Source organism: Astyanax mexicanus, chromosome 15 (genome assembly GCF_023375975.1).
Source record: "Astyanax mexicanus isolate ESR-SI-001 chromosome 15, AstMex3_surface, whole genome shotgun sequence".
NCBI classification, from domain to species: Eukaryota; Metazoa; Chordata; class Actinopteri; order Characiformes; family Acestrorhamphidae; genus Astyanax; species Astyanax mexicanus.
This window is the reverse complement of record NC_064422.1, coordinates 25648521-25667172: the sequence shown is the minus strand read 5'-3', so window position 1 is coordinate 25667172 and position 18652 is coordinate 25648521. Positions and strand designations below refer to the sequence as shown.

Here is an 18652-nt window from a genome sequence, read left to right as displayed (position 1 = left end):
TGCCATAGTTAAAGGAAGTGAGCTTAGATTAAGGAGGGATTCTGTTTGTTCATAGGTTATTTTTTGGTAGGTCTGTTACTTGGCAGTTGAGGCAATGGACCATGAACATAGTGTTAGGCTGTGCTTCTGGATTCTTGTCGAGCCAGTATCAGATTGTGGTGGTTTTGCTATTGTTGTTAGTTGAGTGAGTAGTAGATCCTGGCTGAGCCCTATGCATAATCCCAGCTGTTAGGTGCAGGATTTGTCAATTTCCTGTATTATATTACTATGGTTCTTTTATTGGATTGTTAAAAAGTAATACTGTATTTGCCACAGCCACGCGAGGATATTTAGAGATTATTCTAATTCTAATGTATCTGCTAGTTGGGCACTAAAACTTTTTTTTATTTAAGTTCATATTCAGGTCATCCCTCTCACCCATGACTCTCACAAGATACGCCCAGGGGCCTAAGTTTCATTTTTTACGAAAAAAAAAACTTGGAGACTTGAATAAGGAGGATGTTTTACTGTGTACTGTGCTGGTATAAGTGGTCAAAAAACAGCAGTGCTGGAGTTAAACACTGTGTTAACTCACTGTCCACTCTATCACCTTGTAGATAGGGAATTAGAGACCGAAGCTCTGTGATCTATTGCTGCACAGTTTGTGTTTGTCCCTTATTAGTTCTTCATCATTGGTCAAAGGGCACTGAGGTGTTTAAAAACTGCACATTGCAAAAAAGTGAAACACACTGTAACACTCCACCACCATGTCAGTGTCACTGCAGTGCTGAGAATGATCCACCACCCAATTAATACTTGCGCTGTTGCTTTAATTTTATTTGAATGAAAAACAAACTTAAAAGACTTAAACTTTTCATTTGAACTTGTTTTTTTATTTCAGTTAGAACAGTGGTACCCAGCTGGTGTATAAGAAGATCAAAGTGCAACTGTTTAATAATTCTACCACTAAAACACCAATTCCTGGAGGATTTTAGACCTTTAGTACTTAAATGTTTCAAGAAAGTGCTTTTATAATAAAGTGCAGAATACATGTAGATAGTAAGCAGAAAAACAACAGCATATAGTCCATTATCTATGCATCAGAACAGGACTTCACAAGCATTACTCTTATTTCAGGGTTAAATGTGAAATTCATGTAATATCATGAACTAATCATTCGCAAAACTCAACTAGTGTTCATTAGCAGTGCACAGCATATAATGTGTTATAAGGTACAACCCTATTAATATAACCTTGACAATATGTGACTTTTTTGATATGTAAGCAAACATGAAGATACATGAAGAATAATGTTATTGCAAAGAGAGTCTGAGTTCACAAAGATCACTGAGGTACTCTTCATTGTCTTCATAGCACAGAGCTTTTTCATAGCACTCTATGGCCTGGTGTATCTTTCTATTTTCCTTATGCATGAATCCCAATATACCGTAGGCTTCTCCATCTTCGCGATTTCTGTCAATTCTTCTCTTAGCAATCATTTTCAGTCTCCAAGTACATTTCTGCCCTACAGTTGTCTTTGGACCCATCTTCAGGGCTACCTTGTATTGCTTGATGGCCAAGGGTTCGCATTTCACACTGTACAGCTGGAAGTCTGCATAAGTGAAGTTCACCAGCTGGCAGGCTTCATTTTTCTCTTTAGCTACTATGAATGTATCCTGGAAGAGTTGCTCTGCCTTTGATGTTTCTCTGTTGACTCCATACTGGAGTGCCAGCTCACTCATAGCCAAAACAAAGGAGGGCCTTAATGTGGTAGCCTTCTCTAAATGGTAGATGAGCTGATTACGAATCCGCTGAATTTCAGCACCCTTGCTGTGATGGCTTCCAGCTCGAAGCAAATGGGTTTTCTTTGTCTTGTAGGAGAGTGCCAGTTGATGATGTATGAAGCTTGAGTTAGGCACTATTTCCAGTGCTCTATTCAACAAAGCAATGGCCCTGTCCACAGACCCCTGGTTTCGGAAAAACTTCCCAACATATCGCATCACGTGTGGATGATCTGGAGAGTTCTTTAAAGCTGTCTCCACTAGGCTATCAGCCTCACCATACTTCTTGTAAACAGTCAGCTTCAGACCAAGGAGAACCTTAAGGACATCATCGTCTGGGTTCATGTCTATGGCCCGTCTCAGTTGCTTAATTACGGGTGAATCTGTTGGAGTGTATAACTTGTCTGAAGAATCGATTCGGTACAGAGCAATGGCATAGCCGGTGTTCAATTCACCATCTTCAGGCTCCAGCTCCAAGGCCTGCCGGAAGCACTCTTTAGCTCTTTCATAGAACGTGCTAGAGAACTTGAGGTAGATCCATCCTTTTTCCCCAAGCATCTCAGGATATTTGCCAAGGGGCTGTTTCTCTTTGATCTCCTTCAGTTTATTTAGGTAACTTTCACACTCTTCGTATGCTCCCATGTGGTAATGCAACCATGCAAGGTTTCCATATGACACAACAAGCAGCTTCTCACAGTCTTCTCCATGATGTTCTTTTGTGAGCTTGACAGATCTCTGGAAATTGTCAAGAGCCTCATCGTGTGAGCCCAGAAGAAACTTCACAAATCCCAGTGAGTTGTATGTGCGGACAATCCCTGCCTCTTTACCAAGATCAAAGTCAATCTGCTCTTCCAGACGATTCAGTAGGTCAGTCAGGTCTGTATCCTCTTTATTCAGAGCCCAGGTGAAGTGACATTCTAGCTGAAGAAGTTTTGTTTTTAAATGGATCTCTTTGTCTGAACTATAGGAGAAAAACAATTAGTTAAGTCAGATACAAGAAGTCATAGTTTGTAAGTACAGCAGGACTATCTGGACAGTCTAGAAAAATACACTCATCATCAAATAAATAATAAGCAGGCACACCAGATTGCAATAACTGTTCAGGAAAGGTAGAGTCACTGGTTGAACAACCTTTTAAATGTATTGTTTGGCTGTAAAAGTGCCTAGATTGAAGAGCAAAGGTAAACTGCCATCATATAAAATTGCTCCCCACACCATCACACCAGAGGGGTATTCCAGAAAGCGGGTTAAGTGACAAAACCGGGTAAGTAAACTCTGAGTTAACGGAAACTCAGGATTTTCCATTCCAGAAACCGAGCTTAGAGAGAACCTGAGTCAGTTACTATAGCAATTTACTGCTCGCTGGCAGGTTAACTTACTCCGAACTCAGGGTTACGCCCACTTCTCTCATGCAAACGGATCCAGTTGATATTGAAGTGCAAATTATTTGCACGTTACCGTTTTTCCTCGCTGTCAATTTTATACCTAAACAATATTTTAAAGCCACACATTTAAAATATCACGCATCGTGGATCAGCCCTCACATCTTTGCAGACTTTATGCATTGCGCTCTGTTTCTTTGCCAATGGGTCCTTTTTGTACAGTGCAGGAGACGCTGAACACATAGGCAAGGCAACTGTATGTTGCCCAGTCCGCAAAGTATGCCTAGCTTTAAAACAGTTATTGTCCAGTTTTGTGGCATAAGCCTTTAATGAACATTAAAGAGGAATTCCACAGAATTGCAGGTTTGTCTTTATAACAAAAATTACAAAATTATCAGACAAACGGGAAGTGAAAGATAAATAGCTCTGCAAAATTTATATTTTAGGATTTCCAAGAGTAATTGGATGCATGGATGGAACCCACATTCCAACTAAAGCACCTGCCAAAATGAAGGGGATTATGTAAACAGAAAATCCTTCCACAGCATTAATATATAAATATTGATCATAATTTACTACTTTTAAAAAAACAAAAAGGACTAATATTTAATACATTACAAAAACTTATTTTCTCCTCCATTAAGATCATATGTGATGCTACCAACATTACTAATGTTGAAGCCAAATGGCCAGGCTCTGTACATGATGCAAGGATTTTTCGAGAGTCTGCACTATACAGTAAATTTGATCAGGGTTTGCCTATGTTTTTGATTTATTTATTTCCTGAAGAAAAAAAATTCACAACAAGTGAATGTAAAAACAGATATATACACTCACAGCAACTACTCCCACCTTTAATTTATATTCCAGCAACTCAATTTCCAGTCTTGTCAGTTTTATTTGCAGTTTTATGTGTTCCTTTTGTAGATCACACTTCTCAATTTGTTTTTTTTAGGTGAAACTAGTATAAATCTTTAACAGCCATCTTGAAAGAAAGAGACAAAAATACCATGTTATGCTCAAATAAATAGCTTTGTGTTCAGAATAGTTTTGATATTTGTTGAGACATAAGCATTCTCACTGTTCCAAGCTGAGCTCCTGTTTTTCTTACCTCAGCCTTTTTCCTATTAGCTACAAAACCATAATCAACTGTAGGGCAAACTAAGCTTGATAAAAGTAAAAACATTAGGTAGTTGTGTACAAGTCATACCACTTTGGACTATGTTTTTATATTTCATCTTCACTTGCTGCCATGTGCTTTTAATCCCACTTGGATTACACCTAGGTTAATTTAAAAAAAGAAAAGGGTACAAATCAAGACAAATAAAAATGTTTAAATAATAACAACAATTAAATTAAACAACAATTAAAATATTTTTCCATGTCTTTTCACTAAGTGTATTGTTGTGAGTTTTTAATTTTTATTTTAACTCACGCATTGACTCTGTCAGCTATTTTTGCCCAAGCTGACTCCTTTGCTGCTGTTGCTGCTGCTGAATTGCTTTTATGCCTGAATATTATTTTATACTCTGCATACGCAGACATTAATATTTCCTGCTCAATAGGGGTGAAATATGATGCCTTGTGCTTTCCCTCATTCATTTTCTTGGTCAATCCCTGTATCAGCGCTCCGTTGAGAATGCCTGTTTGTAGGTAGCCGTGAACGCGCTTCAGCTGGGTTTAACCTAATCAGAGTTGAGCAACCTAACTCTGATCAGCTGCTGTGGAACTGAAAACTCTGAGTATGACGCGGTGAGGTAAGTCAACTCGGAGTTCAGGGTTAGGTTTGGAGTTTGTTGAACCCGCTTTCTGGAATACCCCCCAGGCCTTCTGGAAGTGACAACAAACCATTGATCTTGTTGCTTTCCAGTAGAGTTGAATGTTTTCATTATCATAGTAGATCAAAGTGATCAAACCAGCTGTGACAAAACGAGTCATTCAGTATGTAAAACAAGATAACCAGTTTGGTCAGGCAGGGCTGCAATGATTAGTCATCATAATCAACAAGGACTACTTTAAAAATTGTTGACACAGAATATATTTGTTGACACATCATTAAGGTGTGATGGAGGAGACTACACCCTGTGGTAGGGGTAATGAGCTTACACTCTCCGTGTCTCCAAAAATGTAAACACACCAGACAAGGAACTAGACAACAACCATATACATACATTTAAATATATTTTCACACATTTAGTGCCTTCTCTTTGGAGCATTAGAGAGAAAGCAGACTTTATTGTGAGTTAGTGTGAGCTGCAGTCAGGGTTAAATTTTCTTTTTTGAACGATTTGCAATTAAGACTTTTTGAGGGCCGCTATAAATATAAAAGTATCCCAAAAAAATGCACACCTCATGCTTTGAATTTTCACCCTCGACTAGCAAACAAGCTCAGTATGCTGGGAAAACTGTGAACCTGGCAACCTAGGTTACAGAGGACATTTGAAAGCACAATACAAAGGGAAATATTAACACTAAAAGAAGTAAACACTAATAAATAAATGAATAATATACTTAATGGAAGCTTACATGACTGTAAAACATTGAGAACTTACACATTGCCTTCTCAGTAAAATTTGACATAAAATGTTATCACAATAAAAGAGATTGATTACAGTTTTATGGCCAATTCAAAGTATATTCAATATGCAATATTTACATCTCAACTGAAGACATTTAAGCAGAATTTTCTGAAAATATCAACATCTGGCATGCGTGAATGTCTCCCATAATATGCTTTATTTTATATAGGTACGTCAACTATCAAGATGTCCTGCAAAATATGTCTAGGGCCCTAAAAGTTTAGCTGTCAAGATGGAGTAAAACAAGCATTGACTCAGGAGCCTCACCCACAGGAAATACAAATGGAGGTCATGATAAAAAATAAACATGATTAATCATCCAATTGAAGCAATTGAATTAAATAATTGTCAGGTTAGTTGACTACTAAAATAATCATTATTTGCAGCCATTCTGACCACCCTAACCAAATGCAACATAAACTATACTGGTCAAGAGCTGGTGAACCAGCTTGGTTGCCAGGTATGTTTCTGTTTGGATGGCTAGGTCAAAGACCTTGACAATCAGAAACTGGTTTAGACCATTTGAAATCAGCTACCAGCAAAAGCTGGTCTTGAGCTGGAGTTTTTCAAAAGGGTAATTATATAGAATTTTCTTTTTTTTTCTTCAAATGTGACATTACATTTTAGCCATATCTCCAACCCAAACAGATACATAGATATCCTTTGTCTGCAGTAATACTTACCCCATGTTGAACTGCTCTCAGGTCAGTCTCAGTGAGTGTGTGGGTGTGTACAGCTGGTCTGAGGAGGTTATTCTGTGCTGTGAAGTCCCGCCCTGTAGCCCACCCACCCTGAGTCTGGAGCAGAGAATAGAAACTGAAAGCATTTGTATGTATTTTCTGCTAAACACTATTCACACAGCTTTGTTTCTGTTTCAAAACTGTCCAGTCTTTCGTTTATCACCTGCATTTTGACAAAGCTCATCCTCCTCCTCTCCCAAAAGCTTTCGTTTTCGTGCACACTCTCATTGCGTTTTCCAATTCATAAACTTCACCACTCCCTACTATGGCGTCAACACTAAACAATGTTAATTATCTCTGAGTATGACAACATGTTCAGGCATGTACAGCCTGAACGTGTTGACAACCTATTGTTTTGGTGCCCATTAAGTTGTGTGTTTGGTGCTCTCTGCCTTGTCACAGCGTTGAAATATTATCTCTTTAGAAAGCTGTGGCAGTTTTAGGAGGTAGTGACAACCTGTAAAAGGTAAGGAGCAACAATGTAACCCCAGGACCCCTAAAATGTAATCCCCTCAGAATAATGTTCTGTAACTCCATGGTATTTTGCTAAGATGTCAATATACAGTCATTATAGCATTTAGCCCTCCGTCTGGCAGGAGATCCCTCCCACCCACTACACAGCTTCTTCAGCCTGCTGCCATCAGGGAGGAGACTGAGGAGTCTCGGGGCGAGGACCAGCAGACTGCGAGACAGCCCCATCCATCAGGCTGTGAGGATGCTGAACTCTCTTCCTGCTCTACCCCCCATCCCAATCCTGCCCCCAGCACACACTCACTCAGCATCCTGACCCCCCCACTAATACAGTACTGAAACTCTGCACTACAATGCACAAAGTACTGGTCCCATCCAAACGGACTTGCACTACACACCCAATATCTGATATACTTGCACTGTCAATTCGCACTTTAATTCCCCATAAACTGTGAACTTTAAGAACTTACGCACTCATTCACTTTACCTGTCTTAAGATATATACCACATACCATATTTGCACTGCTGATATATACTATTTATACTGTCATTCCATCTCAATCACCATCAATATTGCACTATTTTCTTACGTATGTTTATTGTGTCTTGTTGTTTTGTACATATAGTGTCTCCCACTCTTTTATATTATATCTATTTCTTTTTTTTACTTATATTTATATATCTATTTCTCCCCACACTACTGCACCTTGTTTCTGTCTCATGTATGTCTGTTGTGTCCCTGCTGTATTGTACTCATAGTGTCTCCCATTCTCTTTTATTATATCTGTTATCTGTACTTGCTGTAAAATTGGGAAGGAGAGTAACGTAATTTAAATTCTCTGTATGTCCTGTACATATGCAGTATTGACAATAAAACTACTTGACTTGACTTGACTTCTGCCATGATTACTAAAGTCATTCACCTGTTTCACTCCCTATGTATACCCCCTGTTTTTGACTTGTTTAGTGCTAATATGGAGTTAATTTTGTGCCAAAAGTTTTACGCAACAAAAATAAAATTCACAATCGAAATGTAAAAAATCAAAAGGAAATAGTGCATGTTGCAAATTCAAAAGAGGAAAAAAATAAAGCAAATATATATATTTTGAGGCTGGAGCAGAGAATAGAAACTGAAAGCATTTGTATGTATTTTCTGCTAAACACTATTCACACAGCTTTGTTTCTGTTTCCAAACTGTCCAGTCTTTCGTTTATCACCTGCATTTTGACAAAGCTCATCCTCCTCCTCTCCCAAAAGCTTTCGTTTTCGTGCACACTCTCATTGCGTTTTCCAATTCATAAACTTCACCACTCCCTACTATGGCGTCAACACTAAACAATGTTAATTATCTCTGAGTATGACAACATGTTCAGGCATGTACAGCCTGAACGTGTTGACAACCTATTGTTTTGGTGCCCATTAAGTTGTGTGTTTGGTGCTCTCTGCCTTGTCACAGCGTTGAAATATTATCTCTTTAGAAAGCTGTGGCAGTTTTAGGAGGTTGTGACAACCTGTAAAAGTTAAGGAGCAACAATGTAACCCCAGGACCCCTAAAAAGTAATCCCCTCAGAATAATGTTCTATAACTCCATGGTATTTTGCTAAGATGTCAATATACAGTCATTATAGCATTTAGCGATGTGACAACATTGTGACATGTAAACATAACCACCTTTTGACAAGGTGACAATGTATCCTGGGTGGGTACAGAGAGGAGGATAAAAATCAAGGAATTCTAAGGTATACAATTATTTAATTAGTGATATTGTAAACAGTCTAAACAAGTCTTTGTTGGTCCATGATGGTTTTTGAAGTTGGTTGAAAAGCTGGTCATCCAGACGAAAAACGTACTTCCCAATGTTTTAAATCAGATAATTAACAAGCTTTAGACTAACAAAGTGTGCATTCCATTTGATTTTGGTCATTCTTGGCCATGCCAAGAATGTAAAAAATCAAATGGAAAAAGTGTATGTTGCAAATTCAAAAGAGGAAAAAAATAAAGCAAATATATATATTTTGAAATATATTTGGTTACTTTATTACTTTTTGCAGTTATTTGAATTTTTTTTTTTTTTTTTTTGGCCAGTCTTGGACTGACGGGTACCCTAAACCACGTCTGAGACCTGCTGGAATCCATTCGCTCTGCCAAATCACTTAAACACTTGGTAGGGCGTGGTAGGTCTTAGAGAGGGGTTCAAGGCACCGTCAGTCCAAAATAAGGTGAGCAATGGAGATTCAAGGGGAACGCCTTCTTCTAAGCCCTGCCCACCTGTAAAAACTATTAAAACTCAGAAGCAAAAAACTGAAGCAGAAGCAAATGAGAGATTCCAGAAGCAAAACACTTTAGCAGCAAAATCCACAGAAAAGCCTTTGAAAATACTTTGAAAATACTTTTAAAATAATTGCATAGAACAATAAAGTAACCAAGTATATTTAATATTATATATTATTATAAATATTATTATTTGCTATATATTTTTCCTCTTTTTAATTTGCAACATACACTTTTCCCTTTTGATTCTTAATTGTTTTATTTTTGTGCGTAAAAACTTTTGGCACAACATTCACTCCATATGCTAAGCATAACATGTGGTTCAGTCAGTGTACAAAGTGTATATTCCTTGTCTTGTTCATCCTCTTTTGGACCATTTTGCTGTTTACCGTTTTTGCCTTTGCCTGAAGCTTTTGAAAAAAGTGAGACTTTTGGGTGATCAAATAAAAAAAACAATTGATTCGGAAAAAATTTAATCTTGTGAGACCTTTAAATCATCCACCACAGTGACATCTGGTGGGCAACCAGGCCCTTTATTTATTTTTTTATTTTTTTATTATCTCAAACAGCAGACCTAGGTCTTTTTAAGATTCTTTCATTTCACAAATTATGAGCAATAGTTAATACAGCAATGTATTAAAAAAAAACATTTGCAGTGCTTTGCGTCTCATTTAAAGTGTGACGCAACAAACAGTTCAGAGATCAGAGATAGAATTTTTTAATACTAACAAATCCTGTTTTGGGACAGTCATGGGACTTTTTTTGTTATTATACAGACTTCGAAGCAGTCTTCGAATCTGAGTTTCGAGCTTGTCGTCACTATTTTGCTTAGCCGATTTGCTGTTGCTTTTGCCTTCTTGTCTTGATCTCATGGGTTTTGACTATTCTTGGGTCTGACACTTATTACGTCTTTTTGCTTTCTTTCGAATTTGCCCTTTGTGATAAAACATTTAATACCCTATAATTATACCCTATGCTCAAGCACATGTGTGTGACAAGCAAACAATTTCACATTCAAGAGAAAGAGTGTGGAAATCCTGTCCTGAATGTCTGGATTTCTGCAGTTTTGTGGTTTATTGCTCTGTTGTTTTATAACTAACCCCTTGGCAGGTTTAGTCTGTATGTTTGATCAGGTAAATTAGCATTAGACTCTTGTGCTGGACTCGGTCCCTAAATCCTGTCACAGATGGTTTATAAGGTTGTGTGTCTAACCTATGTTTATAACAAGCAGAAGATAACCATGAGCTTTTTTCTTCTTTTAATTGCATGGTTTGTACCAACAAAAGGCCCTGTGATGTTTTACTGATAGCTTTAACTAGCTTCAATTAAACAATAAAACATTATAGATCTTGCATTCTGTAATCATTATACCTGTAGTAGATAGCCTGCAAAAATATGTGTGTGAACCAGGGAAGGTGCATTGTGTTGTATCTCTGGCACATTTCAGTTACAAACCCAGAGAAAGGAACCATTGTAGCAGACACACATTTAAAAGTGTACATGTGATTACAAGCATAAGACTTGTTTGGAATCAAAATTAACAATGTTAATATTTCATTACTATTACAAGATGTCATTTTTGCACCAGATGATATTTAGCTTCAGTGCCTTTCTTTCTTGCACATCATAAAATGAGTCTCTTTGCTAATCCCATCTAAGAATGCCAGGATCTGAGCGCAGGGTCAGCTTTGTTACAGCGTTCCTGAAACAATGAGGTTTAAGGGCCTTGCTCACAGGCTAATCAGTGACAGGTGGGTATTGAACTCACAACCCAGTGGTCATTTTTATACACTATATTGTTTCTTTTATTTTAACACTTTTTGTACCATCAGGTCACATGTGCAGCTTTGGTTCTGGAACTTTAGATCAGATCAGAGCAAGTGATAATTTAAAAAAAAAAAATTCAAATGATTTAGACTGAGAATCAGTAGCCATATACTGTATGCATTATAAGCTTTGGGCAAGACTGTCAGGAGTACATACGCTGTTTTACACACTAAAAAGTGTGTAGGAATTCTTATTGACACAAATCGGTTTCACATGAACAAAATATGGTCCTAAACATAAGAAAGCTGTAAATTAATCACTCACACTTAGTAACTGAGGGTAAAGATAAGTTACGTACCATCATAAGTGAAATACTTTTTCATATGTTGTTGTATGAATGTAATTATATGGATATATTATATTATCTTTAAGCAAGCAGTGTTTTTCAGAGCATAGGAGTGAGGAACCATGTTTAGAATCAGCCTATTAGCCACCTTTAATGGTCATATCCTCACAGTGCTGCCAATTTCAGTAGGCCTCAGGCATGTTCTTAGTACCAATCAATTATTTATTAAAAAGAGTTGCTGTTGTTTCTGCTCTAGAGCTTAGATTGTCTGCCTGAACCCGACCTGACCCAAGGCTCGACCGAGGCCCATTCCATGGGCCGGCTCAGGCTCCAGAAAATAGTCTGAGATATAGGCATCTGTTTTTTAATTATATTTTATTTTTTAAATAAAGCTCTGGTGTGATAATCACAATGTTGCTAAGTAACCAATTATTATTGTTAACGAAAACGAACCAAATAACGAAAACTGCTCATACACAAGAACACGCAAATCTCTCTCTCTGTGTTTGACTTGCAGCACTGTGTGTAGCTGTTCTTAAAATAAATTTTAATTAAATAAAAGTTATATGCTTCTATGTTACAGTGTTAATTAACATAATTCTGATCATATTTCGCTCATTCAAACAGCCCAAAAACAGCCAGTTTATGGTTCGGGTTGGGTCGGGCTCGGGCAGAACGTGCGGGTTAGATTTTGTGGGCCCGATCTAACCTCTATTCGGCTCACCTCTGTATGATCTAAACTATATTAGGCATCATGTTTCTACAGATATTAGTTATTCTATACATCAGTGCACTTTGTTCAAGGTTTAAAGTTACAGTTACTGTACCATTGAAATCATCCTGCTAAAAAAATCCATCTAAAGACCAGCTTGTTCCAGATGATCTAAACTGGTTTTTGAAGGTCATTGTGGTTAAAAAGCTGGTAATCTAGCTGGGTAATCAGCTCTTGATAAGTAAAGTGTGTGTTACATCCAGTTGGTCATGCTGATCAAGCACACTTGGTTCTGAGAATAAGGGAAGGAGTGTTTATTGGAGCACTCTGACTCCAATAAACACTCCTTCCCTTATTCTCAGAACCAGCAGGTGGCGATATTTATCTTTTTAAAAAATAGACATGTGTTTTGGGCTTTTAGTGCCAAGAGCACCATGACCTCAGTGTGGTTAGGCTTTAAGCTCAAAGCTTCCTCCAGCCTTGTGATCCAGTTCAGCCTGGGCAGCACTACTGCATGAATCACATATTATCAAATGCTGCATGTGTTTCCAAAACTTTCAGAACGCCCATTTCTGAACTCCAAAACTGAAGTAGGTCAACACCAATGGGGCATTTAGTGGACTAGTGACTTAGTGGACTAGTGTTTATTTTATATCTAACAGCGTCTGAATAATATTCCACATTCCTGTAATATTTATCATTTAACAAACATAAATCAGTCACTAAGTACAAGGTATTTCATTTTACCTTTATAAACATGTTCTGACACATGGCCCATTTTCAGTGTTTCTGCAGAAATTTGCAGAGATTTCCTTGAGCATTTTCAAATTTTAAACTTTGCACCATCCATGTTGTTCCAAACACATTGAGTAAAGTTGAGGTCTGGATACTGGATTGCTGAGTCCAGCAATTGTTCAGCAGCTTTAACAATCTGATTTGATCAAATGTTATTTATTTCTACAGTAAGAGCTTTTTAACCTGCATCACATCTTTCCAGATATGATGTTCACGTGGGGCCTGGATGGGTAGCCTAACTGGCATCCAATCCACATGTTCCATGTATGTTCCATGGCACAAGGACAGTAATGGTTGCCTAGATGGAACCTATGTGACAATAAGGTAAGCTGTAATGATTTGGGATGCCACATTGAGTCCCACTAAAAACATATGCACAAACCCACTCAGAGCCCACCATGCTTACCTAGAACCCAGCTAGCCCACGTTCCAACCATGTGAGCCCCACCTGAGAATGTTGGCTGGGCCTTTCAGTCTCACAGCTGTGTGTAATTTTCTGACAGTAGGAGGATGGAGAGAAACACCTGTGGATGTTTTCAGATCTGAAGTGAGAGAGAAGCTTGATTTTCTCCTCTTCTTGGGGGGTCTACCCAGGGTCCCTTTTTCTCTGTACCTTTAGGCATTTTTTAAACGCAGGTTTTGGACACAAGTAGATTTTTCTATTAGCCAAACATGCCTTTTTATACGTAAAAAAATTTTTTTAGGAAGAATTAAAATTAAGAAGATAGGAAACAAACCAGGCTGGTTTCTAACTTTTGCACTATATTAGCTCATTTAGTTCATTTCCCGGTTTTGTAAGACTGACTATTTTTGAACACTACTTTTACTTTCCTTTGTGAGGAAATGAATCTGCTTTCTCTGTGGTTGCCTTTTAGGAAAAAACATATAGTATCTAATTCCTTTTTTGAGGTTAATATTAAGCTGTGCTCTTGCTGACAGTGTGGTTGTGGAATCCACCACAATAGAAAGCTTCCTGAGGGAAGTTCAAGCTGGTTTTGTAGCTACTTCTAGCCATTACTTTCTTAGTGCAATATTAAGGAACACTGTATTTCCATACTGAACCTTTTTAAAATCAGATTTATTTTCATAACCTAAAGGTGGTGCTCCTGAGCTACTTGATTTCAATAAATTTAGCTGACTCTGTGATAAACAATTCTCCCAGAGAGAGAGTGTCCAGATGTGGTAATTTGTCTTTATTAATAAGTATGTATTCATATTTTCTAAACTTGCCTTAAAAAACAAATGTCCAAAATCAACAGTGAGGTTTTATCAGTGAGGAGTTATTCTATGTACATTTAGATAAATCTCAGATTCTAGTCTATGTTTCAGAAATCATTTTTAAATTAAATTAAATGCTTCAGTGGGACACTTAAATATTACTTACTGTCCAATAACTATTGCATGTTAGTGTTAGCACCAATCATTAGTTAAAATTAGATTTTTGTAGTCACATTTGAGAATTTAGAGAAGGTAAATCGTGTCAGTCTCTATATTTGCTACTTTTTTTATATGTCTGGAAAGCAAATGTCTAGAGATGCTAAACCTTTACTATGGCTTCACAGATAGGATATTTTTAAAGTGACTAAAGCATTTTAAAGAAAAATGTGTTATATAATGTTATAAAATCAGTACTTTAATTTGATTGTGAATAAAATATATATATATACTATATATTTTATATTATATACAATGAGAAGAACAGTTTGTGTGTCCTACTGTGTAAAGGACATTTATTTGTCTTAGTAGTAGTATATATTATGTTTTTGGTTTAAAATTAAAGTGTTATTCAGTATTTGTATATGTAATATTCAGAGGTGAAATAAGTTATCATTTGCTTTAAACACTAAAGTGCAAGCATGCCTGCTGGAACATGAACCAGCAGGATCCAAATTGTAGTGTATTTTTCTACTGTGTCCGTTATTCTACACCTCTAAGATGATGATGTAATGCGATTCAGACATCACTGAAGAGCAATATAGTTCTCTTATCTTTCTGAGTATGTTTGCATTCCCTGCTTGAAGATGCTAAACAAGTCAAAACACAAACACAAATCTTAAATTTCAAACTGCTGCTTTCTGCAGTTTTATTTCAGTTTCATGTCTTCTTCACACCGCAAGCAACAACTGTTCATTCATATAAATATATAAACTTCATATACACCAGTATAAATTAAAACAGAGATATTATAAAACGTTCACAAACATACAATAAATAGTGTTTTAAATTATATTAGTTCATTGTTACATAATTGTAAATACAAATGCACTGATCACCAAAATGAGGTGTAGTTACTGAATAGAAACATCAAGATTCATTAAATGAAAGGAAATAGTCTCTCTCAATAGATTCTTTTGATGCAAAAGAATAATTCAGTCCAGGCACAATCTATATAGTCTTCTTGTTCGAGGTTATTCAGCATGCAGGGTGCCAAAAAGCTTGTCCCAGTGTGTGAAGTACGGCGCATAGTTGGCCTTGAACTTCTGATGGTGAAGGTCGTGATGGGGAGCACCCCCATACAGTCCAAAAGGCACCAGTCTGTGTGTGGCCCAGGGCAGGTTGTATCCACAGTGGTCCTCCACCGAGAGCCACATGTTCAGAATGTGGAAGAGCATCTCGGTCATGGGGTGGCAGCCCAGCACCATGGGGTTCATGGCAGCGAAAAGGCCCAGTGACAGCGTCTCCCAAGCACCAGAGTACTCCGTGGTGAGGGCGAAGGTGGACGTGTGCTTGTGATGCACCTTGTGGAAGGTGCGGTAGAGCCAGGGCACCTTGTGGTGCAGCAGGTGCCAGATGAAGTACTGGAAGTCGAAGAGCAGCAGGCAGGACACCAGCCCCCAGATCACTTGCAGAACACCAGGAGCCTCCAGCGGGTAAACCACAGGCCGCCAGTACCAGTGCAGCACGCTGAGGGGGAAGATGTAAACCGCATGGTTGTAGAGCGAAAGAGCCAAGCAGCTCCACATCATGCTTAAAGTCACATTCTTCTGCTGGATCTTGTATCTCCTCACCAGGGCCACCCTGGAGGACAGCAGGTCCAGCACCACGAAAGGCAGACAGAAGATCAAGTACACTGTTAGAGAAAACAGAGCAGGGAAAAAGGGAGACCTCATCAGGGTCTCGTACTGTCGGATGCAGTCCCAGATGTTCTGCAGCTGAAGCATCTTTGCAATGTGTCTGTCTGTATAAGCTGGATAAGCAGGCTTTCTATGAGCCAGGTGCTTGAATGAACTCTCGGGTGGCTGAGGCCCTTTTATACAGAGCTGTGAGGTGTAAGGACCGCCCCTTCTACTACTTTTCTTTCTCGTGGCTCGGAAGCCATAAAAGGTCCTTCCTGCTGGAGTTTCCAGTGCAGCTTGTTTTCCCTTCTTCAAAGGCAGATTTAACCCTCAGAGGAAATCACTTTACAAATACCATTACATACGCCATCCAATATGCCTTTGACATTGCTTAAACCAGTGTTTTTATTCTTACTATTTGCAGAGCAAAGCATGCTGCCTCACACTCAGTTCCTGATTTGTACTACAGTAGTCACGAAGGTAAAAAGAACTGTGTGCTTTCATTCAAACAAAACCACAAATGTGGTGAGAAGCTCAGACACCATTATTAACTCATTTATGTCTGATATTTCAATTTATTGATGTCCTGTATGTCCGACAGTGATGAAATTATGCTTATATATAATTTAAATGAGCATCTAACAGTAACTGTTGTTTTGTTTTTGTACTTATTTTCAATTTATAGTTAAATTGAGATAATACTTTTTAACATTACTGTAGTTCTCTCTTAAAACCTTCTATTATCTTATTGTCTTCTATTGTTGCCATATTAAAAGTGTAATACCTCCAGACATATGTTTTCCAGCTATATGAAACATATGGCACATATAAAACAATCGCCTAATTGCTCAAATGTGACAATCATTTTGTTAAAACTTTTATTATTTACATCATATATTTTCTTTTTTTCTATGTTTTATGTCACATAACAATAATTGAAATCTGTTGTCAATTAGAATAGTCCATTAACCAGCCAATAAAAAAAGTTTAGAACCCAATAAGACAGCAGCTTAGCTCCACCCACTGCACTGGAAACAAACAGCAACCCAGACATTAGGGCATGGCAGCACTGGAGTCAGTGAAGCAAAGTAAGATAAACTAATTTTAACAGATTTTATGTGTATTTATTTCCCAAATATAATATGATAATGTTAATCACAGGCTTCCAAAAGTAATAAAATCCGTTAATTAGATTACATTTTATATAGATTTTATATTATATTTATTATACTCCTGGATTGAATGTGGATGATCATTGATACACACTGTACTGTAGTAATGCCTCCTATAACATGTACAGTGACAATGTATTGCAAAAAAAAACTTTTATAGTTTAAGCCTCTTTATAGCCTGCCCGACATCAGCATCCTAACCACAACAGACACCCATCTGACCCAGTATCATCATTTTAAAAACCAACATATCACGTTTCTCTGAACTGCAATACCCAACAGGCATTACGTCATTCTTAACTGTTTCCTTTACCTAAAGAGTTTAGTGTAAAAATATATTTTATTTAGCGCTTAGCTAGTTTATTTTTGTATTCATGAGTTAAAATAAAGTCACAGTTGGTTCAAAATCACACTGATTTATCTGCACAAAGCAAATGGAGGTCTGAACACATTTTGTTGACCTAAGAGAAGTTTTTAGTATGTATATACAGAAACTGTATGTATAGAACAAGTGCAATATTTGTTATATGTAACAATAACTTAACAATGTAACATTAGCCTAACCTCTCCTGTCCTAAAGTGAAGTGTGCTTCTTTAAGAGATGTATGTAATTGTAAACCTTAACCTATTACAAAAATGTGATTTAAGATAAGACCACAACATGCACAGTTTAAAGTTTACCTCAAGGAAGACTCAAGAAAGCCCAACTGAAATTAAACAAATATTTCTAAATGCAATTTAGTGTTAGGGTTGGTTTTCCAGACTTAAACTATATTTTACTTTTAATGCAAGATCTGTATTTAAATTGCAGTGTAGCCCAATACTAAGCTTTATCCCTGTCTAAAAAACTGCCTTTTAGTATTTTATGGACTAAGGCACACCGTAGGCACACCAGATTATAAGGCACAGTCATTTACACAGATTTCTCTCTTGAAAACGGTTTATTTGGGTAAGTATAGCGCTTCAGTTTATTTACAGTAAGCTTAAATTTCCAAAAATTTAAACAGCGCAGTTAGCAACAGCACTAGCCGAGGATAGCAGCAGCGCTAGCCCGGGTTAACAACAGAATTAGCAGCGGTAAGCAATGCTTAGCACTAGTAAACGCCACTCGACACCTCTACACTGAGGTACCCTGAGTTTTCTGGTTATCAAGGCAATATTAGCTAGCGGATTAGCTCCCACGTAGCTTGTTTTAACACGGTAAACACACAGACTACAGTCAGATCTACTCACCTTTTGTCGTTCGTAATTTGACGACTCTTGGCCTCCCTTAAAGGGAAGCCTTGGGCTAGCTTAAAATAGACTCTTAAAGATTATCTAGTCATGCATCGATGTAAAGTTCTAAATTCAAAAGAAAGAAGATAAAAACAGACGAGTGCCTCGAGTTTTAAAGAAAGGAGAAGTCGGGTCATTCTGAAGTTCTAAGTTGATCTTTTTATTGTTCTATCAGTCAGGAAGCTCCGATCTTCTGAAAACACAGAGGAATACACACACTTTTATACAGTATTTGGGTGAACAAAGGTGGGGGCTTTAAGCACCACCTTTAGACACCTGGTATGACTCAGCAGTTATGAAGAGCTTTCCTGGGCGCTTCTGCAACT

At 37.6% G+C, this 18652-nt stretch overlaps 2 protein-coding genes across 2 annotated transcripts; both read right to left on the bottom strand.

Moving 5' to 3' along the window:
* Positions 1-828: 828 nt before the first annotated feature.
* LOC103047386 (interferon-induced protein with tetratricopeptide repeats 5) lies at positions 829-7287 on the bottom strand. Its single transcript, XM_007251146.4, has 2 exons — positions 6405-7287; positions 829-2721 (listed from the first exon to the last, which is right to left on the bottom strand). The coding sequence occupies exons 1-2, from the start codon at positions 6407-6409 to the stop codon at positions 1293-1295; spliced, it is 1434 nt and encodes a 477-aa protein (XP_007251208.3). The 5' UTR covers positions 6410-7287; the 3' UTR covers positions 829-1292.
* Positions 7288-14876: 7589 nt separating this feature from the next.
* On the bottom strand, positions 14877-16146 carry ch25h (cholesterol 25-hydroxylase). Its single transcript, XM_007251145.4, has one exon. It carries the CDS (start codon positions 15982-15984, stop codon positions 15232-15234), a length of 753 nt encoding a protein of 250 aa, XP_007251207.1. The 5' UTR covers positions 15985-16146; the 3' UTR covers positions 14877-15231.
* Between the last annotated feature and the right edge of the window lie 2506 nt (positions 16147-18652).